General features: G+C 40.1%; 1 protein-coding gene across 2 annotated transcripts in view; it reads right to left on the reverse strand.

Annotated features, from left to right (window-relative positions):
• LRRC69 (leucine rich repeat containing 69) overlaps positions 1-23,763 on the reverse strand; it is a 91,456-nt gene that overhangs the window by 58,218 nt on the left and 9,475 nt on the right. Inside the window, exons 2-5 of one of the 2 annotated variants that reach the window (XM_041768471.1) lie at positions 14,677-14,803; positions 11,244-11,316; positions 4,290-4,485; positions 1,422-1,493 (exon numbers count right to left, since the gene is read on the reverse strand). The exons of the other annotated variant lie outside the window; for it this stretch is intronic. Of the exons in view, the coding sequence (XP_041624405.1) occupies positions 1,422-1,493; positions 4,290-4,485; positions 11,244-11,316; positions 14,677-14,803 (468 nt within the window). The remainder of the gene's footprint in view (positions 1-1,421; positions 1,494-4,289; positions 4,486-11,243; positions 11,317-14,676; positions 14,804-23,763) is intronic. 2 annotated transcript variants of the gene reach the window in all.

The following is a 23,763-nucleotide window of genomic DNA, read 5'->3' on the forward strand; positions in this document are numbered from 1 at the left end:
AATTATTAAACATTCAAAACTGTATTTCTGGAACACAATCTGGCAATTCCTAAGGAGTGCATTTGTTGCGATGAGCACTGCGAGTTGTATGGAGATGGCGAATCACTATCCTGCACACCTGAAATTAATGCTACACTGTATGTTAACTAACTGGAATTTAAATTAAAACTTTTAAAAAGAAATAATCGAGCAATTACCATATTGACTCAGCAATTCCACTTTTAGGTATATACCCATTTCAAAAGAAATGAAAACAGAAATTCAGATATCTGTACTACCCATGTTCACACCAGCACTATTCTCAAGAGCTGAAAGGTGAATTCTGAATAAACAAAATGTGACATATACATACATGGAATATTATTCAGCATTTCAGAAGGAAGGAAATTCTCACACCAACTGTAACACAGATGAACTCTGAAGATATTATGTTAAGTGAAATATGGTCACAAAAGGACAAATTATTGTATGTTTGTATGAGGTATCCTGTACTTAAATGAGGCCTGGGGGAGGGAGAGGGGAATAGAGAAATAGTGTTAAGGGGAACAAAGTTTTAGTCGGGGAAGATAAAACACTTCTGCAGACAGCTGGCGATGGCTGTGCAACATTGCAAATATCTACCTACTGCCATAGACCTGCACACTTAAAAATGGTTCAAATGATAAAGCGTATGTTATATTTTAACACAATAAAAACTACATTTTTTTCCTAAAATAGACTTTACACTCATTTTTCATATTTGAGTCGCCTTCAGTGCAAAAAATTTCTTTAAGGGTAAAAAAAAACCCTGAAATACTAATTTGGAGTTGATCAATCAGAAAAAAAAGTGTTAATAGATCAAAAACTATTTATTGAATACCTTCTGGATTGATAAGTTTCTAATTACTATCTTGCATATGGAATGACACTTGCTCAAATACAAAAATTCAACATAAAAAAACTGCCATTTCTTTCCCAAAAGCCAAAAGTTGCTGAGACCAACTGTTTCTGTTTTTTGAAATACAGAAAGTCAAAATTCATTTCTACATGGTGGGAAAAGGTATTTTTCATTGTTTATGACTCAAAAACAACTAACAAATGTGTCACCTTGGATTAATTACAAGGGATGAAAATGTATGTTCTAGAAAGTCATATTTTCCAAAAGTCTGAGGTGACCAAAGCAGTATAAAATAACAAAACACATTTAAAATATATATGATAGCAATCAGAGTTCACTCAGTTCAAACAATTTCAGCAGGCAGAGAACACATGGCCAGGTATGGGAGAGAACAGGTTTTTGAAATTCTAGAACAAAGCAAATCTTTGAGTCATTTGTATAATCCAAGGCTCCAATTACTACAAGGTTTTACCACTGCTCATATTTTTCTAATCTCAGTAGCATAAACAATGTTTCGTTTATAATAGAGGTAAATTTTTCTTACTCCTGATGGAAGTATCTGAATAATATTTCCAGCTATGTCTAGGATTCTTAAATTCTGAAGATCACGAAGTCCCTGTGTCAGAAAACAAAAGAGAGATATTCAAAAATTCAATATATAGAATCATAAATATTTCTTCCAACTTCAAACTTGATGGGACTGACCATCTTTTCCTAATTACCTGATCAATTCTTCAGTACCTCCTCCTGGAGGAGACCCCTATGCATGAGGTGCCAGATCTCTATGGTCTCCACTTCCCTCGACCACTCCAGGGCAACATAACATGGAAGCCAAGAGTTAGACTATTTGTAGGTTCGATCTGACCTCTGGCACTACGTAACTATGGACAAATTTCTTAATCTCTTTGTACTTCAGTTTCCCCATTTGTAAAATGAAAATGGTAAAGGAAGCCCTTACTTTAATATGGCTGTTGAATGGATTAAATAAGTTACCAGTCAGAAAGGACTTACTGAAAGGCCTTATAGTGAGAACTCAGTAGACATTACTAAAATTAAAATACAAAAAACCTTTGAGAAACTGAAAACAGATGTAAAAGGTACATCAACAATTCCAAAGGCATTTATTTCAGATCTATATTTTGCTTAGCACTGTGCTAACCCAATCTTTTTCCTTATTAAAAAATAAAATAAAATCTGTTAGCATCTATCTACATGCCCAATGTGACTAAATGGACATATGCATTCACACACGACATAACTTATACTGTACCAGGGGCCTCTGGGTGGCTCAGTCTGTTAAGCATCCAACTCTGGATTTCATCTCAGATCATGATCCTGGGATCAAGGTCCTGGGATCCTGACCATGGAGCCCCAGATCAGGCTCTATACTCAGCATGGAGTCTACCTGAGATTCTCTCTTTCTTACCCTGCTTCTCCCCACCTCATACTCATACTCTCTGTCTAAATAAACAAAATCTTTTAAATTTTTTAAAAAATAAATAATTAAAAAATATAAAAATAAATTTTAAAAAATTTTAAATATAGTATACCAGAAAATGATTCATAATCTATTCACTATCAAAACAAATGAGTATTTCCCATAATGCCTTACCATTTATAATGCAAAACAAAAAGAATAACGATAAACTGAATCATATTAAATGTAGAAGGACATATGCTCATAGGCATTCTTTACATAATAATTCAGGACAGGACTTACTAGCATTTACATTTTTTAAAGCCCAAACTCCTCAAGATTTAAAAAAAAAAATGTAGTAAGAGTACTGACTTGAAGTACAGGCTTTTAAGTCAGACAGACATGGATTTGAGCCCCTCCCTACTCTGACTTTTGCAAACTGTGTTCAAGTCATATAACCTCTCTGTTCCTTGTTTTTAAATGGGTTGGGGTGTCTGGGTGGCTCAGTCTGTTAAGTGTCTGCCTTTGGCTCTGGTCATAATCTGCATGCAGTTCCTGGGACTGAGCCCCACAACAGGCTCATGCTCAGCAGGGAGTCTGCTCGTCTCCCTTTCCCTCTGCCACTCCCCCATGCTCATGATCTCACGGGCTCTCTCTCATAAATAAATAAATAAATAAATAAATAAATAAATAAATAAATGTTTTAAAAAAAATAAACTGGGTAAATAAGAAGAGCAACATCAGAGTTGTTATGAACACAAAGTAATATGCTTCATGACAATGGTTCTACTGTTAATTATTTTCCTTCAAATAAAGGTGTTACACTTTTAATAGATTTATTTTGTAATTTCGAGAACTGTTATTTACAGAAATTAAGATTTTTAAGGAACTTAAGACTAATATTTTTGAAATACACTTATTTACAGCCTACACCTTGCTATATTTTCACATATCACATTACAGTGTACACAAAATTTTTTAAGGGAATATCCTCTTGAGAGAAAAATGAAACAGTAGAAATTGAGCTACTTTTCTGTATTCTTCTATTTACTATATGACATGCATTCCCTCCTATCAAATTAATTTTAATTTGCATAGGGAACGAACGAAGGTAAACCCATTGACAAGTTCCTAGCAGGAAACAGATTCTCAAACTGGGAAATTTGAGGAGAGTTTAATAAAACCACCATTTATAAAAGTTTGGCAAGGTTCCCACAAAATTCCCAAAGGCTGGCAGTGGCAGGGAGTTCTTTACTTCCATGGGTCTGAAGAACCAAGGGGAGGTAGTAATGGTCTATTAGAGAATCACCAAATATTCGTTATGGTCTACAAGAAAAGTGTGCAGGCAACTTATAACATCCTATCAGGGAAGGTACCAGGGGAATACCATCTGGTACTCACTCTTCTCCTGCCCTTTCATCTCCTACTAGTGGCTCTCATTGGCCATATCCAAAAGGAAGCCAGAGGACAATGGAGCTTACTGATACCCATGCAGGTCAGTCTTCCGGGCATAGGACAGGTTGGAAAAAGATGGAGAGTAGATAGGTAGGAAAAATGGAAGATATACAGCACATATTCCAAAACCAAAATGTACTTACAATGCATGCTGTACATAGGTTTGCCAGATGAAATACAAGAGGTTCACTTAAATTTAAATTTCAGACGACAATATTTTTAGTATAAATACATCTATGCAATACTTATACTAAAGTATTAGAGCGTACTTATACTAAGAAATTACTTGTTCCTTATCTGAAATTCAGGTTAAGTGAGCAAACCTAAATTTAGTTTTACTAAATGGGGCGTTCCTAGCTATGTGGAATAATCCAAGTTGTAACCCTTTTTAGTCACAGGGCTTTGGGAACTGACTATGCCTCACTGGAGGGGAAGCAAATGATGGCTTGTACTCAGATGTCCAAACCCATTCCATAGCCACTCCCCATCATGTCATAGTGAGTTCTTCCCCAAGAAAACTTGGTTCCGTGTTTTGCTTACCTCTGGCAAAACTTCAATGTTGTTCTTAATCAGGACAAGTTTCTGGAGCTTCTTCAAGAACTTAATCTCTTCAGGTAAAGAAAGGAGCCGATTGTAGCTAAGTTGAAGTTCAGAAAGATTCTCAAGAAAACAAAGTTCTTTAGGAATGCTGGCTAGCTGGTTATGATTTATACTCAAAATTACAAGGCTTTTTAATCTAAAAAATAAAGTAGATGATTGAAAAGTATGAGAATAAGAAAGCCCACTGTACATACCCCTTATGAGAAGCCATGTGTCAATTCATTGTTTTTTTGTAGCTCATCTGAGCCTTACTTTAGTCACAGGTTCACAACTACTACAAATACTTTGAGCATAAAAAATCTCTACTATAATTTAACTTTTGAAGATATTTTATAATCGGCTTATGTTAAAAGAATTTATGTAATCAAAACCTCGATTTAAGAGAGAGAAAACTTTATTTTTCACTTTTTGTATGTATACATCAGCTATACTGAAGAGGAAGCCAAAGGACAAAGGAGGACATATACTCGCACAAATATGTATATACATATATACATGTATATAAATGGATAAAGGTATGGATATAGATTAAATATCCTGAACCAAACAGATGTGAGAACCACTTTAGTTGCTGTGGAAGATGCACAGATGAATCAGCCACAAATTCTGCCTTATGGACATCATGGTCTAGAAGGAGATATTAGATAGAATCATAAAATGAAGATAGGAAATGCCATCAGACGGAGAGAAATGAATCAAGGAAATTCGAATTTCTAGTTGCAGGTATGGTAGGTAGTGAGGTATACCACAAGCATTTTGGGAGAATAAACATTTGAGCTTGGCTTTTAATAATAGAACTTGTAAAATCAGGGCAACAGGGGGTCATAGTAAGCTATGAGTCTAATATTAGTATTTTGAGTAAAGACGCACAAGAAATTAGTAATGTTGAGCATCAACTATGTACCGGTGCATTAAATTATATCATCAGCACAACTCTAAGGCTGGAGTTATTACCATTAATTCAGAAGTGAGGAAAATAAAGGATCAGAGGGAGTAAACAACTTGCCCAAATTACCCACCTAGTAGACAACAGTGTCAAGATTCAAATGCAGATGTGTCTGTTTGCAAAGCTAAGAATGAAAATATATAATAATCTCAAGATCCAATGTGTTGAGATTAAAGTAATAACAGAGTAAATTGATATTTTTTAAACAATTAAAAAAGGAGCCTAGATGTAGTGAAGTGGTCAGTGCAGGTGAAGGCGACTGGGGGAAGACTGCAAACCAACAATGGAAGCCTTGTGAATAGATGAGATTGATGGGAAGAACAACAACAAAAAGGGCAGGAGAAGAGAGAAAAGCAGCAAGTGGGAAAGACTCTTTTTTTTTTTTTTTTTTTAAAGATTTTATTTATTGGATCCCTGGGTGGCGCAGTGGTTTGGCGCCTGCCTTTGGCCCAGGGCACGATCCTGGAGACCCGGGATCGAATTCCACATCGGGCTCCCAGTGCATGGAGCCTGCTTCTCCCTCTGCCTGTGTCTCTGCCTCTCTCTCTCTGTGTGTGTGACTATCATAAATAAATAAAAATTTTTTTAAAAAGTTTAAAAAAAAAAGATTTTATTTACTTATGAGAGACACAGAGGGAGAGATGAAGACACACAGGCAGAGGGAGAAGCAGGACTCCCCTCTCTGTGGGGAGCCCAATGCAGGACTCAATCCCAGGACTCTGGGATTACAACCTGAGCTGAAGGCAGACATTCAACCACCGAGCCACCCAGGCATCCCAAGTAGGAAAGATTCTTGAGGAACTCAGACATCTGACAAAACAACAACAAAAAACTAAACAAGGCATCTAGAGAAGGCAGGCATGAGTAGAGAATCAGCAGATGAACTAGGTTAATAAGGAATCCCTAAAGGTACTGGAGGAGAGTATCTCAAAATTAAAGAGATAGTCAACATTTTAAATGTTAAAGAGAGGTAATAGAAACTAACAAATCTAGAATCATAGACTACAAAGTCACTATTTATATTGTAGCCACAAAAATTGGAAAATAAAAGTTCTAAAAACTCCATTTACAGTAACATAAAAAAAAAAAAAAACACTACCATAAAATAGTTAAGAGAACATTTAACCAACAATAGGAGAGGCCTCCAATACTGAAAACTGTCAATTATGACTGAGAAAATTTTAAAAAGCTCTAAATAAAAGTAGAGATATGTCTTGGTCTTGTTCATATATGAAAAGAAACAACATTGCTAAGATGCCAGTTCTCCCCCAAATTCATCTACAGTTCCACTCAACCCAAATAAAAATCTTTTTTAAAATTTATTTATTTTAGAAAGAGAGTGCACGCAATGGGGAGAGATAGAGGCAGAGGGAGATAGAGTCTGAAGCCGACTCCATACTAACACAGAGCCCCACATGGGGCTCACTCTGAAGACCCTGACATCACAAACTGAGCTGAAACCAAGAGTTGGATGCTCAACCAACTGCATCACCCAAGCGCTCTCTCAAATAAAAATCTTTTAACGGTTTCTTCGTGTAAAAATCAACAAATGAATTTTAAAACTTACATGGATGTTCAAAGTCCCTAGTGTGGTCAAAACTATTATAAAAAAGAAAAGTCAGAGGACTCATGTTAACTGATTTCAAAATTTACAATACAGCTACAGTGATTAAGATAGTATTCAGAGAAATTATAGAAAAATAATTCAATGCAATAGAAGAGAGAGTCCAAATAGACACATAAATAGTCATTTGGTGTCAAGGCAGTGCAATTAAGAAAAGAAAATCTTTAAACAAATGGTGCTAGGACCACTGGATAAACATATGGAGAAAAAATAACTTTATTATCCTGCATCACAAACAGGCATTAATTTGTGATGACTCATAGATCCAAATATAAAAATTAAAACTATGAAGTTTGTAGAAGAAAATATAGGAATAATGTGGGGGGGGGAAGTGAACTTTGACATTACTCCACTCTATGCACAAGCATTAACTTGAGATGAATCATACAGCTAAAATAACAACTAAAATTATAAATGTTATAGAAGAAAATATAGGATAATACATTGATAATATTGGGGTAGGAAAATATTTCTTTCCCTAAAAGGCCACAGAAAGCACTAATCTTAAAATGAAAATATTTTAAAATTGGCCTTCATCAAAATTAAAGAACCCTTAAAAAAAATAAGGTACCATTAAGAAAATTGAAAGGCAAGCCATATACTAGAAGAAATATCTGCAATATACACACTTATCAAAGCACTTTTATCCAGAATATATAAAGAACTCTTATAGCTTAATGCTAAGAAAAAAAATACAATTTTTTTCAATGGAAAAAATACTTCATACAAACATTCCACAAAAGAAGACATATAAATGGGGAATTAGAATATGAAAAGGTGCTCAACTTCAGGCAAATGCAAACTAAAACTATCATGAGATATAATTTCATACCGACTACAAATGGTTAACATTTTAAAGTGAACACACTTGTGTAAAATGGCACAACCACTTTGCAAAACTGTTGGCAGTTCTTAGTAAATTAACATATATACCTATACTCCTACCCCATGGCTCTACAACTCTACTCCTAGGAATTGAAACGAAAAAGAAATCAAGTATATGTCCACAAAAAGGCTTGCACGAGAATATTTACAATAGCTTAATTCATGGTAGCCCCAAAAGGGAAAGAATCCAAATGTCCATAAACAGGAGAAAATAACTTGTGGCATAATTCATGCAATGAAATGCTCTTAGGGATAAACAATGAATTGCTGACAAATGCAGCAATACAGCGAATCTCAAAAAAAAAAATATGCTCAGTAAAAGACAAAAGAATACATATTGTATGATTCCATTTATTTAGTTCTAGAACAAGTAAAACTAATTTGTAGAGGTAGAAATCAAAATAGTAGTTGCTTATGAGAGAGAAGAACTCAGGAAATGTACATATATTCAACACCTTACTGGAACTGTTCAATACCTTATTGGTGTGTGTACATTGGTCAAAACTCATTGAATGGAACACTCGTGATTTTTGTGTAATCTGTATTCAGTAGAGAGAAAAGACCATTAGATTTGATTGCCCAAGGAACATTAATGGTCTTTAAAAATAATATTAAGTAGAATAAAGAAGGGAAACAAATTTTAAGGGTTTAAGTAGGAAACAAAAGCAATAGACAGATGGCAGTTTACAAAAGTTTGGCTATAAATGAAAGAATGAGGGAGCAAGAGAGAAAAGGCAAGAAGTAGACTTTGCCTTAAGGTCTACTTAAGGCAAGATAAAACGCCTGAAAAGAAGGGATCCGTGGATCCCACGTTTCTTGGTAAAATAAGGAGCAAAGGCACTTGCAGAGAGGATATAGGGTCAAAACTGGATGACCCAGTGTTCAAGAGAGTGCAAGTGTGCGGCGTAGGTCCCGTGGAGAAACAGAAAGGGACAAGATTCTCTTCACTAATCCCTGTTGTAATCACGATCTTAATTGATTCTACTCTGAAATCACTATCATGGCAGTTGGCTTTTCGTTGTGTCCTTACTGGAAGGCACAAGGCTGAGGCCTAGAGGCTACTGCAAATGGTCATCATTCGTTGGTTGAGTAAAGAGCAAGGATAAGTCATTGTTTCCTTTGCCAGAAGCAGGGAGAACTTCCACTCTTCCAAGAAAAAACTACAGGAGATAGAGCTTCTCCCTGCCCCTCTCCTCTCCAGTGGGCTGAAGAGTAACTTCCCTGAGTGGAGAATCTGGAGAAAGAACTGAGCCCACTGGCTTAATCCCTTCCTTTCTCCCTCTTTCTTTCAGATTCTCTGTCCCCAGGATACCCACATTCTCCTTTTCCTTCTATGGCTCTGCAGTCCTGCCCATGACAGAGTTGTTTCAGGGCAAAACTCTCACCTGTCCAGGTGTGACTCCAAGTCCATGAACCAATACTCTGTAGCTCAAGTAAACTAACAGAACTCTCCCCCTCCGATGGAGAAATAAGACATGACATCCGGAAAGAAGGGAATCACACATCAGCACAAAGCCGACGCAAACATTCTCAGGCTTCCTACTCACCCTCCCCTGAATTCACCATACCCACCAGTCACAGCCTTTCCTGCTAAAGGCAGCTGCTTACGTGAAGGCAGAGTGAAAGGAGGACACTGAGCCATTTACGCTCCATGCTTTTCCCAAATTCACCACCAAGTCAGTGTTTTATCTCTAAAAAGGGACGAATGGGAGGAACAGAAAGAAGAATAAAAATAACAAACCATAATAAGAAACGCTATCATCCACTGAGCACTTACCATGTCCCAGGCTCAATCCTAAATATTTTGGACGAATTTGCCTATTTACCTGTCAAAACCACCCCCATGAATAGGCCCTATTATTGTCCGCATGTCGCAGTTGAAGACACTGAGGTATGGAAAGGTGAAGAAACATTCCCAAGGTCAGAAAATGGAATCCTGCTTGAGGAGGTGACCAATCAGCTGACATACAGGACCCAGCGGGAATTCAGGCTATCAGAATTATCTATAAAATAGGGTAGACTCATATATTTTGCAATCCGACGTTTTTCAGTGAAAGCTTGCATCTCGTTCCATCTTCTAGCACGTCACTATAGATATATACAGTTCTTTGAATATTATACTTCATACTCCAAGCAGATCCAAGCCTAATAAATTGTGAGATCGTAGCATGTTACAGCTGTTCTGACGTTCATCTACCCAAAATTTTTCCTTTAGAGACAGGAAAGCCAAGGTGCAGTTAAGCGACTTGCCCAAGGTCATAAGGCTAGTTGCACAATGACCTAGCTCACCAGATCTTCCCTCTTTTTCATTATTTCGTTGACACATAAATCCATTGATAAGCTAAATAAATGAAAGCACACGCAGACAGGTATTGGCATTTCCACTGTGACAATCTTCATTTGCAGAAATTAGATCACTTAAAAATTTTTTCTAGTCACTGTGACTTAAAAACATTACTTTCTCTGGGAAAATCTCTCTGGGAAGGCTAATACTTTGGCTTGAGGGATAGACAAGTGAATCGGAGTAGACTTTAGGTGCTGCACAAATCCCTTTGTTAGGGACTGTTCAGAGTTTTGTATCCCTTAAAAATCTGGATGCGCTTATGTTGTTATACATCTGTTTCTATTCAACAAGCAATAAAGAGAGTCTCCAAAGTCAAGTAAACCCAAGTAGGGTTTTCTCTCCATCTGTCAGAGGAAAAACCCAAGAGAGTGTTTTGCCTGCAGAAGGACAAGGCCCTCAGCTGGCTCCAGAAAGCCACTGTAGCGGCAGCCCATCTGTGCAGATGTGCAGCATGAGATGCACAGCATTTTGCTGTTGTTGTTAACGGTAATAAAACGTGGGGCTTTCTTTAAAATGAAAATGCTATTTTAATTTTCAACACTTTGCTTTCAAACTGCCTTTTCCATCAGGCTGAAAATGGTCTCGAAAACTTACAGGAAATAAAAGCGGAAGTCCCCGACTCTGTATCAGAGCAAACTCCAAGAACCTCAGAGTTGGGACACCAGTAATAGAATCAACTTTAGAATTTTATGTTTCAAACCCTCACTTTTATACTTAGACCACCAAGTTTCGCTATTTCTCATCTTCCCGGAAGGGTTTAAAGAATCTTATGCTTAGGGGATCCCTGGGTGGCTCAGCGGTTGACCTTTGGCCCAGGGCGTCATCCTGGAGACCCGGGATCGAGTCCCGCATGGGGCTCCCTGCATGGAGCCTGCTTCTCCCTCTGCCTGTCTCTCTCTCTGTCTCTCATGAATAAATGAATAAAAAAAAAAGAATCATCTGCTTAAAATGAGTGGTTTGTCTCAGTCCTCACCGGCCTCCTGGCCAGGTGCAAACCCCAAAGGCCTGGAAGCCCAGCAGTGAGGTCGAGGTTCAGATGACCAGGGTGGGTGGAGAAGGGGACGTTTACCCAAGTGTCCCTATAAACCAAATTACCTGCTGACTTCTTGGGGAATCCATGTGAGCCGGTTGTTGTTCAGATTAAGCAGAATCAAGTGTTGTAAGCCACCTGTCAGAAGAATAAATGTAGTCACTTTGGCTCTTTCTCAGGGAACAACTCGGAGCCCTCCTCAGGTCCCGATGCTTGTCCCTCTGGTTTCTTGCCGGGGCCAAGCCCTGGGGCCGTGGGACAGACGCCCTCGTAAGGCCGCCTAGGGCGGAGGCGAGCGGGGGCTCCTGCCCAGGGGCGAGGCTCCTCAGGTGCCGACGGACGGACCGACAGACGGACGCACGGGCTGTCGGCCCCGGGACCCCAGAACCGCAGAGGCGCCGGGCCTCACCTGGGCTGTGCCCGCGGATGTGGCCACGGCGTGCCCTTTCCACGCGGCGCCCGCTCACCCGTCAGGAGAACCACGGCGAGCAGCCCCGGCGCCACCGCGGCTCCCCGGGGCGGGCGGGCGGACGTGCGCACACCCACGCGGGTCGCCGGCCACGGCCTCCCGCCCCCGGCCCCCGGAGGCCTCGACTCGCCCACCACGGCGCTGTCTTTGCGGCTGCGCAGCTGGGCCTCCCTGGAGAGGAGGGAGCGGGCGTGCGGGGTGCACGAGGGCCCACGCAGCTCCGCGGCGAGCGTGTCCGGGGAGGGGGACGCGCGGACACGGGCAGGACGAGGCGCGAGCTCCGGGGCATCTCCGCAGGGGCGCGCAGGCGCGGAGGCGGGCTCGGCCGCGTTCTGCGGGGAGGGCGCCCTCCTGGGCGCGCGGCGTCCGGAAGGGGCTCCGGGCAGCGTGGGCGGGCGGGCGGGGGCCTGTGCATGGGCGGCCTGGGGCCCCTGTGCGTGGGTGGCTTGGGGGCCTGTGCAGTGGGAGGCCTGTGCATGGGCGGGCTGGGGGCCTGTGCGCGGCCTGGGGGCAGCGTGGGCGGGCGTGGGGCCTGTGCGCGGCCTGGGCCGCCGGCCGGACCCGCAGCGCCGAGCGTGGCACACGGCGTGCGGGGCACGCGGCTCCCGCGCGGGGCCCAGATGCGGCTCCAGGGCGCCAGGCCGTGGGGGAAGGCGGCGGCGTGGCTCGCCCGCACGAGGCAGCCCCACGGGCCCCTGACCCAGGGCCCGGTCGGCGACCGCCGCTCCTCAGGCCCGCCCGGGGCTGCGCCTGCTGGGCCGGGCCCGCGCAGGGGTCGGGGTCGGGGTCGAGGGAGCATATGCCCGTAGGCGTGTGACCTGGTGCGATGCGCGGCCCGCGGCTCCTCCGGTGCGTGTGTCTGTGCGCGCATGCTCGGGGGCTCGGGATGCCCCGGGGGCCACACACCTGCTCCTGCCCGGGTCTCCTGGGCCTCGTGCTTTTGAGCCCCTGAACCGCGCCGTGACCTCCGAGGACCTCCGAGGACGCCCACGCTCCCCAGGCCAGCACCCGGCCTCGCCCAGGAATTTCTGCCTCTGGACGCGCCCTCAGGCCATCCCCGAGCAACGTGGAGTTTTCGTTCTCTCTACTGCTTCTCTCAGCTCCATACCTACATTCTCTCTCTCTCCCCCTACTCCTCTTTTAACCCCCACGCCCCAGGCCTTCTCTTTGAGCAGATTTCCTCTAATTTGCCGTGTGTTGATAGCCATCCTACAACGCCAGCGTGTGACTGTTCATAGACAGGGAAGGCAGTTCTCAAACTGCGGTGCCTACAGGAACTGAGAAGGTGACCCGACAGGTAGTGGGGGCCCTGGTGGGAGCGCCCTGGCAGGACTGGGCTTTACCAACAAGGGGCTGCCGCTGGGCCCCTGGGAATGTGATTCCAACGTTGCCTCACCTTTTTTAAAACAGACAAAAATGAGGGAGACATCCAATTTTTTTTTGTTAATGAACTCTTTTGATTTGCAAGTTTTGGTGCCCCTAATTCAAATTCTTTAAAAGATTGTCGAAACAGAGCCAACTTGTTTATGAACCACGTTCATCTAGGAACCAGTTTCAGCTCACAGGCACCAATTTGCGACCCCTGTCTTGTTCACACGATTAGCTCAGACCGCTCAAACAGCTTGTAGATTTTCTCAATTCCCAAGAAAGAGACGAGCCCTGGCCTAACTTGGGACACAAGTCTAGCTCTTGCCCAGTCTGGTCTAGTCAGGGGGACTGGATCACGTAATACATGCTGGATGGCGCTCAACTCCCTGACACCAAACTGCTTCTGCTCTTGGATAGTAAGGACACAACATAAAACAGTTTATGTCACTCACATGGGATTTTCAATGTTCAGCAGCCCAAAACCAAGAAATACAGAAAATACAGGCATGCAAGGGCACTGAACAAAGATTACATATATTTTAGAAACCTCAAATGTAAGGGCACGCAAGAAAAAATTTTCTTTATTAGCATTAATAGGTTGCTTAATATTATTTACTATGTCATGTTCTACATAAGTTTGTTCCTTCAGTGTGGTTTATAAAATAGTTTATAAGATTGTCTTTTTTTTAATGCCCTTAATTTTTTCTTATGTAAACTATAATCTAAGTAAACTGTAATTGAACCCCAAATCTGTGGGTTTGCATACATAATGTGCATAAGCATCAATAAGTGTTTGTTATAGGTCTTGTTTTGAAAAAAATATCTCTCCAGGATACGTGATTTAAGGTTTTAAAGTAAAGAGATCATAGCAGAGTCTATTTGTGCTATTTGCCAAATATACCCCTGATTTAACTCCCTATGCATTGATATCCTTAATAAATGCTGCTTGGTGATGACAGTGATTATACATAGCACCCATGTCTCAAAAGTTCACATATCTTTAGTTTTACTAGTAGGGACAAAAACATAGAATGAGGAAGTGCTATACATGAGCTATAATGTACAATGTTCAATGAAGCTATAAAAATCATCTCTTTGTCACATGTTTTCCCCTTAAGCCCCCCTCTACCTATATTAAATAGGAAGAGTGTCCTATTGGAGGAATTACAAGTTGATAGGAAATACCCCTCCCCCCAAAAAAGAGCCAGTTATTGGATCTCATATTCTTTCTTTAAAATTTTCCTCAGATTGGTTTTAAACTTAGCATCTTGAGCAAAGATTGCAGCTTAATATTGAAGCAATAAATAAAAAGTATAAAGAACAAGGAATGCTTTTCTTGATTGGATTTTCAATTAATTTCCTCTCAGGCACAGAGAAAAGGCCCCCAGATTTAAGAGTTAAAATGTACCCTGATTCTGAAAAGGAAAAATTGACTAATTTAATACTAACTTATTTTCTTAGGTCTGCATTACAGAAATAATAATGCAATAGTTGAAAAAAGACACTATTGTACCCAAAAATCCTTAATTTCAAGAGTAGTGCATAAATATCTCCAACAAAAAAAAAGATTATTAGGTAAAATTTCATTTACTTTTTTCACTTGTTCAATATAAAGAGATTAAATTTGATCCCATAATACTGCTGTTCTTTGACTAACTTACCACATACTCCGGGTGCAAATTTACAAATCTTATTTCCAAATAAATGAAGCTTCTTCAGGGATGTAAGATATTTCATCTCTTCTGGAATTTCTTCTAAAAGGTTGTTTCCCAGATTTAGTGCCGTCAACTGGAAACATACAGAAATTTAATTAACTCATGCACTATTCACCTTCAAAAGAGATAAATAATTAAGAACTTTTGTTGATACACTTACCCCTAGAAGAGTCAAAAAAGAACAATAAATGAAGCCTAAAGCCAGCAGAAAAGTAAAATAATAAATATTAGAACAGAAATAAATGGTATAGAAACAATAACAAAACACAGTAGAACAGATCATGAAACCAGGAGCTGGTTCTTTGAAAAAATAAATAAAATTGATAAACCCCTAGCCAGTATTTATCAAAAAGAAAAAAAGAGCCCAAATAAATAAAATCACGAATGAGAGAGGAGAGATCACAACAAACACCACAGAAATACAAACAATTGTAAGTAAATATTATGAAAAAACTAGATGCCAACAAATTGGGCAATCTAGAAGAAATGAGTAAGTTCCCAGAAACATATAAACTACCAAAATTGAAAGAGGAAGAAACAGAAAACTTGAAAAGACGGATAACCAGCAATGAAATTGAATCAGTAATCAAAAATCTCCCAACAACCAAATGTCCAGGGCAAAACGACTTCCCAGGGGAATTCTAATAAACATTTAAAGAAGAGCTACTACCTATTCTTTTGAAACTATTCCAAAAATAGAAATGGAAGGAGAAACTTGGAAATACATTCTATGAGGCCAGCATTACCTTGATTCCAAAATCAGACAAAGACTCCACTAAAAAACAGAACGACAGGCCAATATGCTTGATGAACATGGATGCAAAAATCCTTAACAAGATACTAGCAAATTGAATCTAACCGTACATTAAAAGATTCATTCACCATGATCAAGTGGGATTTATTCCCGGGCTGCAAGGGTGGTTCAATATTCACAAATCAGCAGCATGATACACCACCTTAATAAAAGAAAGAACCCTATGATCCTCTCAGTAGGTGCAGAAAAAAGCATTTGACAAAATAAAGCTTCCCTTCTTTATAAAAACTTTCCACAAAATAGGGAGAGAGGGAACATACCTCAACAAAAAGCCATCTTAGCAGGGAAACACTGAGAGGTTTTCCCCTAAGACTAGGAACACGACAGAGACATCCATTCTCACCACTGTTTTTTAACATAGTCCCAGAAGTCCTAGCCCCAGCAATCAAATAACAAGAAATAAAAGGCATCCAGATCATGAGGAAGAAGTCAGACTTCACTATTTGCAGAAGCCATGAAAGAAAACCTGTATGTAGAAAACCTAAAAGACTCCAGTAAATTATTGCTAGAATTGTTACATGGATTCAGTAAAGTCACAAGATACAAAATCAGCAGAAATCTGTTGTATCTCTATACACCAATAATGAGGCGGCAGAAAGAGAAATCAAGCAATCAATCCCATTTACTATAGCACTAAAAATCCTAAGATACCGAGGAATAACCTAACCAAAGAGGGAAAAGATCTATACTCTGAAAACGATCGAACACTTACGAAAGAAATTGAGGAAGACAAAAAGAAATGAAAAACATTCCATGTTCATGGATTAGAAGAACAAATATTGCTAAAATATCTACATTATCCAAAGCAATCTACACATTGAATGCAATCCCTTTCAAAGTACAACCAGCGTTCTTCACATAACTAGAACAAATAGTCCAAAAATTTGTATGGAACCAGAAAAGACATGAAAAGCCAAAGCCATGTTGAAAAAAAGCAAGGCTGGAGGCATCACAGTTCTGGACTTCAAGGTATATTACAAATGTATGATGATCAAGATGGTATGGTCCTGGCACAAAAACAGACACATAGATGAATGAAACAAAAGATGCTGCAATGGACCCACAACCCTATGGTCAACTAATCTTCAACAAAGCAGGAAAGAATATTCAGTGGAAAAACAGATTTTCTCTTTAACAAATGGTGTTGGGAGAATTGGACAGCCACATGCAGAAGAATGAAACTGGACCACTTTCTTACACCATACACAAAAATAAAAAAGGATGAAAGACTTAATGAGAGACAGGAACCCATCAAAATCCTAAAGGAGATCACAGGCAGCAATATCTTTGATCTTGGCTGCAACAACTTCTTACTAGACATGTCTCCAAAGGCAAGGGAAACAAAAGCAAAATTGAACTATTGGGACTTCATCAAGATAAAAAGCTTTTGCACAGCAAGGGAAACAATCAACATAACTAAAAGGCAACCCACAGGATGAGAGAAGATATTCACAAATGACAAAGGGCTAGTATCCAAAATCTATAAAAAACTTATCAAACTTAACACCAAAAAAAAAAAAAAAAAACAGTCAAGAAGTGGGCAGAAAACATGAACAGTCATTTCTCCAAAGAAAACATACAAAAGGCTAACAGACACATGAAAAAATGCTCATCATCACTCAGGATCAGAGAAATACAAATCAAAACCACAATGAGATATACCACCTCACCCAGGTCAGAATGACAAAAATTAGCAACTTGGGAAATGACAGATGTTGGCGAGGATGTGGAGAAAGGAGATCCCTCTTACACTGTTGGTGGGAATGCAAACTAGTGCAGTCACTCTGGAAAATAGAGTGGAGGTTCCTCAAAAAGTCAAAAATAAAACTATCCTATGACCTATCAATTGCACTACTGAGTACCCCAAAGATACAGATGTAGTGATCTGAAGGGGATCTTCACCCCAATGTTTATAGCAGCAGTGTCTACAAAAAGAATGAAATCTTGTCATTTGCAACAACGTGGATAGAACTAGAGGGTATTATGCTAAGTGAAATAAGTCAGAGAAAGACAAATACTATATGATTTCATTCATATGTGGAATTTAAGATACAAAATAGAATATAGGGGAAGGGCAAGAAAAATAAGATAAAAAGAATGAAGGATGATGGGGCACCTGGGTGGCTCAGTTGGTTAAGCATCTACCTTTGGCTCAGGTTATGATTCCAGGGTCCTAAGATCGGGTCTCGTGTAGCGCTCCTTTCTCAGCCAGGAGTCTGCTTCTCCCTCTGTCCCTACTCCCTGCTTATGTGCTTGCGCTCTCTCTCTGTGCCCCTCACAAATAAATGAATAAAATCCTTTAAAGAAAACCAGAGAGTGATGCAAACCATAAGAGACTCCTAACTATATGGAACAAACCGAGGGTTGCTGGAGGGACGGTGGGTAGCAACATGGGGTAATTGGGTGATGGGCATTAAGGAGGGCATTTGATACAATGATCACTAAGTGTCGTATGCGACTGATAAGTCACTAAATTTTACCCCTGAAATATAATACATTATATGTTAACTAAACTGATTTTTTTGTTTAACTAAACTGATTTTAAATTCAAGAAAAAAGAAAAAGTGAATGGCTAAATAAGAACATAATAAAAATAATAGATAGCATTAAGTGCTCTGTATATAATTAAAAGAATGAAGAGATAGTGATTGGTTGTCCAAGGAAACTAGTCTTAGAAGTTTATATTTAAATTGAGATCTGAGTGCTGATAAGAAAGAAGAAATAGCCAAAATAAAGACCCCAAAGCACAAACATTTTTGATGTAGTTGAGGAACCAAGAGATGTGGCTGATGGAGGGGGAAACCCAGCAAAGCATGAGGTTGCAAAGCTGTACTTGAGCCAGATTGCTCATGATTTTGTAAACCAGGGTGAAGGGTTGGGATTTTATTCTAAGCCAAGTGAGAAATGAGTATAGGGTTTCGAGGAAATATGGTATTAATTGGCATATAACTTAACAGCAGCACTCTGACAACTGCCTACAGAATAGTCTTCAGGGGAGCTAGAGATGAAGAGCAGATATAGCACAATTTTCAGAGGCAGGATTGCAGTGGTCAGGCAAAGAGGATGAGGAATGAGGATGAGAAATGAGAGATGAGGATGAGGATGAGAAATGAGGATGGCTTGGGCTAGAATGGTGGTGATGGAGGTGCAAAGAAGTGGATGGGTGTAAGATATACTCTGGAAGTAGGGCCAGAGGTTGTGAAATATAAGAGAAAGAGAGGAATCATGGATACAATCAAGCTTTGGAGCTTGAACACCTGAGATGAGGACAACTAGGACAAGGGCAGGTTTGGGGGAAGGAGAAGAAATCAAGAGTTCTGTTTTATCTATATTAAAATTAAGGTGTCTTTTAGACATTGAAGTGGAAATATCAAGTAGGCAGTTGTAAATGCAAGTCTAGAACTCTCTAAAGGGGTCAAGACCAAAGAGTTAAATTTGAGCCTTCACCCAAGTCAGAGTTGTCATGTGGGATCATAAGAGAATACCAAGAGTGAGAGTATGAGAGAAGAATTGATCCTAGCAGAGGAGAAGGAATGGCCAGTGAGGTGGACAGAAGGGGTGGGACACCGACAGCCTCTGATATGGCAGATCTCCTTTATTGAGACAGGTTCAGTCCTCAGGAACTGGACTTTTCCTGCTAAGGACTTTCTATTTCATCCTTCTCTGAAGAATTTCCCTTGGCCACTAAGGAACTGCTTTAGCCAGAGATGCCTGAAAGGTTATGCCTGGAAGGTAATCCCTCTACTCGATCCTCCCAAGGCAGCCTATACCCCATAATGAATGCAGGGATGAAACAGCCACACTCCTTTGCCTCTGGGTGCAAGGCATGTTCCAGAACTCTGGTGGAATAAAGCTAAGGCTAAATTTCTCCTGAGATCATATCTTAACCTTGATTCTTTCCCTGCTCTGATCTGCTTCCTCACACTTTTACAGGTTTCTACAGAGAGCACAGCCTCAATAAATTACAAAAATCTGACTTAAGTTTTTAAGATACATGGTGTCACAGAAGCCAAGGAGAAAGAAAAGGAAAAGGAAGTTATTTTTAAAAAGAAGATGCAGGCCAAATCCTAAGGGAAAGTTAAGTAAAATAAAAGCATAGAAATAACCACTGGATTTAGCAACATGAAAATCATCAGTGACCTCGGCAATAGGGGTGAAGAATTGGGGAAGAAACTCTGATTGATGTGGGCTATTGAGAAGCTGAGGAAAAGTGAAGATAATGGGTAATAGACAATTCTCTTAAGAACTTTCACTATGAAGGGATCTTAGGAAACTAGCAGGGAGCTGGAGGGTTTTTCTTTGAAAATAAAAGATCATACAGCTTATTTACATGCTGATGGAAATAATTATGCGGAGAATGAGAAACTAATGATATAAGGAGAGGGATCATTTCAGAATCAAAATCCTTTAGAAAATGAGAGAGGATATGATCCAAAGTATAAGTGGGTGCTGGCCCTGCATAAGAGTGGGGAGCCTTCACTGAGGTTCTAGGAGGGAAGGAAGAGAAGGTACATGCAGATCAGGGCCCTGGATGGATTTGGTAAGAGAAGGATGAGGGAGTTTTCATGAATGAGAGTATCTTTTTTTTTTTCAATGAAATATGAAGCAAAACCATTTTCTTGGAGGAGGAGATGTATGAGGTTTGAGGAAATGTAATTTTGAAAAGCAATCTGGGCAAATGTGGTAGGGTAGCTGACAGCCACAGCTGGTTTTCTGATAGAACAGCTCCAAAGAAGGTGATATAAAATGGATAGATGACCCAGGAAAAGGCACCTGCTTTGGAAGATACTTTAAATATATGGCTCTTTGGGTAGAAAAGGCTACCATGTGAAAATCTGAGCTCAACACCAAGACTATGACATATAGAAGATGAAGAGGGCTCAACTGAAGATCTCAAGAATTAAAGGATTCTAAAGTTAAAACTAGGATAAAATGAATGAAACCAGAATGATTCTTGATAGAAAAAGGTAACTAAAAGAAGATTCATTTTTTTACCTTTAAATTCATAGAGGTGATGGTAACTCCAAAGATTGTGGGCTATCCTCTGTCACTATGGCGAATACATGAGTTTCAGCCTAGATTACATAAATTATACAGAAGTTCGAGACACTATAACAAGGACTAAATTTCCCTTGAGAAATACTTCAAGACTCAACTTCAATGTTGTATTAATTCAATCATATTTATTATATGTGTATTATGCGCACGATATTCTGAATGCTAGAGTGACAAGGATATCCACGGTTTCTCTTCACACTGCTTATACGTTGGGAGGGGAGAGAGACAACAAATAAGCAAACAGATCATTTCTGTTAGTGTTAAGTGCCTCATGGAAAGGAAAGAAAATGGGTTAATTGGTTGGAAAGTAGCTCAAGGTTGGGGTACCTGGGTGGCACAGTCGGCTGAGCATCAGACTCCTGGTTTCCGTTCAGGTCTGATCTTGGAGTCCTGAGATTGAGCCCCACGTCAGGTTCTGTGCTCCATGTGGAGTCTGCTGGAGTTTCTCTCTCCTTCTGCTCCCCACCCACCCACCCACCCACCTTGTGCTCACTCTCTCTCACCCTCTCTCAAATAAATAAATAATAAATAAATCTTAAAAAACAAAAAAGGTAACTCAAAGCCAGATTGGGCCATTAGATAAGACCTCTCTGAGAAGGCGATATTTGAGGTGAGCTAATTGAGATGCCTTGACAAGTTGTTTGAGATGAACTATTTGAGATGCCTTGACAAGGTTATTCCAAATGGGATTCCATCCACAAAGGGTTTCAAAAATACCATACAGTGTTTCACTAGTAACACTCTGTGGTTATGGGTAGTTCCTAGAGGGAGGGCTTTAGCCATATAAGAGACAGCTACTGGATGAGTTTGAAACTCATGTTACATTTATAATTTTCTATAATGAACTTTCTGTTGATGTATTCAGAATATAACTCTCCTGTCCTTTGGAAGCTAGCATATTGCCATAGATTGAAAGACACCATTTCTCCAAAGTGGTTTCTCATGGTACCATGACCAGGGATTATAGCATCTTACAATCAGGAAGAACATTTTTGTTTAAAGATTTTATTTATTCATTTAAATCAACGGAGGGGACCAAGGGGAGGGGCAGAGGGAAAAGAAGCAGACTCCCCGCTGAGCAGGGAGCCCAATGCAGGGCTTGATCTCAAGACCCTGGGATCATGACCTTAGCTGAAGGCAGATGTTTAACCCACTGAGCCAGCCAGGCCCCTGGGGAAGAACTTTTATAAGTCACCTGGTACAGCATATAAAATGCAAGGAGGCAACTATATACCTTCCTTATATACTCATTCAGTAATAGGCAGTTCTTTCACTTCTTAGGAAGTGTTCCTTACTTTTTTTATTTATACATTTTTTGTTTGTCAGTCTCTAACTTCTAACTCTTCCCATGGCAGTCATTAAAAAATAGCTCTATTCCCCCTCCTTTCTGCCACATAATAATCTTTCAAATATTTGAAGATTGCTATCATATTCCCCCTGAATTTGTTCCATTCTTCTTTAACCATTTCCCTCAGGACATAATTTCCAGACCTCTCACTGTCTTGGTCACCCTCTCATTTTTGTAAGCACACCCCTCTCTGGAAACATGGCGCCTAGGGTGAGACAAGGAAATGTGATCGCCTAGCATGGATGCTGGGGAGACCACAGACTCTCCCTCGGGCAGATGACTGCACTTCTATTAATGCAGCCCAACATGGCATGCCCTCTTTCAGCAGCAGGGCACATTGTTGTTGCATAATTGATCTTATGTGTGGCCATCAAAAACCCACGGCCAAAGAGATAACTGTGAAGGAGATAACCCACATCCTGGGCTTGTGCAATTGAATTCTTTTCTCAAATGTAGGAATTTACAGTCATCCCTGTAAAAATTGCATCTTGTTGGTTTTGGCTCAAAAGAATCTCAAATGAATGTGATGCTGTCACTCTAAATTCAAAGTCTAAAACTGGACAATGTCAGTGGGCATACTAGATCTGTTTCTCCCATCCCCATTTTGGTTAATGCACCCACCATCCTTGTAATCCTATCAGCTATTGTGACCAAAGTTTGGAATCACCTAGAATTTCTTTCTCTCTCTACACCCAAAGTCAGTCAGTCACCATTCCTAGTCTCAAAATTCCTTTTAGGTGCATCTTTTTCAGGTGTATCTCATTGCAATCGCCCTAAAACTGTAATCGTTACTGCCTGCCTGCAGAATTACATAGCCAAAGAATGTAAAGAATGGGATGTGTGTAAATGGTACTTAAATTTCCTTTCTCCTTTCCTTTCTCTGATTATTTTATATAAACAGCTGCCTAAATAACCAGTCCATGAGGAATTGCCCTACCCAACAATGTCCTAAATGTTTTCAATCTGCCTATAGTCTTTTCTGCATCTTAGCATATTTGTTCCAAACAGTGTCTGTCCCAACTTTTCCTAAATTTGATTTATTTGATTGTATAGGCCTATTCATACCTCTAAGTTACAGCCTATCTGTGCCCTCCCTTGAAATACATGGATGTGTTTCCTCCTACTATACACTGTCTATGGTAATGTGCTGTCTATTAAAAAAATATTATTGTTCAGAATGATCATGTATGTGCACATACATGCATGTATATATATATATATATATATATTGATTCACACACACAGTGGAATTGTCTTGTATGCAGTACATGGAATTCTCATTTTAAATATTCTTATTCTGTTGGTATTCACACTCTTTAGTCAGTATTGCACGGTCGGCAAAGCACAGGATTTGGAGACCATCTGCTCTGCAATGTACTAGCTATGTGATCTCAGGCAAGTCAAATTTCTAAGTGTCAGGGTTTTTTAGGGTTTTTTTGTTTTGTTTTGTTTTGTTTTTAAATGGGGATCGGGTGCCTGGCTGGCTCAGTCAGTAGAGCATGCAACTCGTGATCCTAGGGTTGTGAGTTCAAGCCCTATGTTGCGTGTAGAGATTACTTTTAAAATATAGGAATACTAGTATCTACTTTTCAGGGCTGTCTTAAAGATTAGAGACAATACAATAAAGTACCTGGAATATGGCAGATATTATAAAATGCTAAATCTGATCTTTTAGATCCAGAAGACCCTAATACAAAATTTTGAACATACACGGTGCTAGAAATTCAGTAGGTGCTTCATAGATATATGTTGGCACTTCCATTTAGTTTTCCAACTTTAAACCCGTTTTCCTTTTTAATTTCTCCAAATTTTT

Source organism: Vulpes lagopus, chromosome 9, assembly GCF_018345385.1.
Source record: "Vulpes lagopus strain Blue_001 chromosome 9, ASM1834538v1, whole genome shotgun sequence".
Lineage (NCBI taxonomy): Eukaryota > Metazoa > Chordata > Mammalia > Carnivora > Canidae > Vulpes > Vulpes lagopus.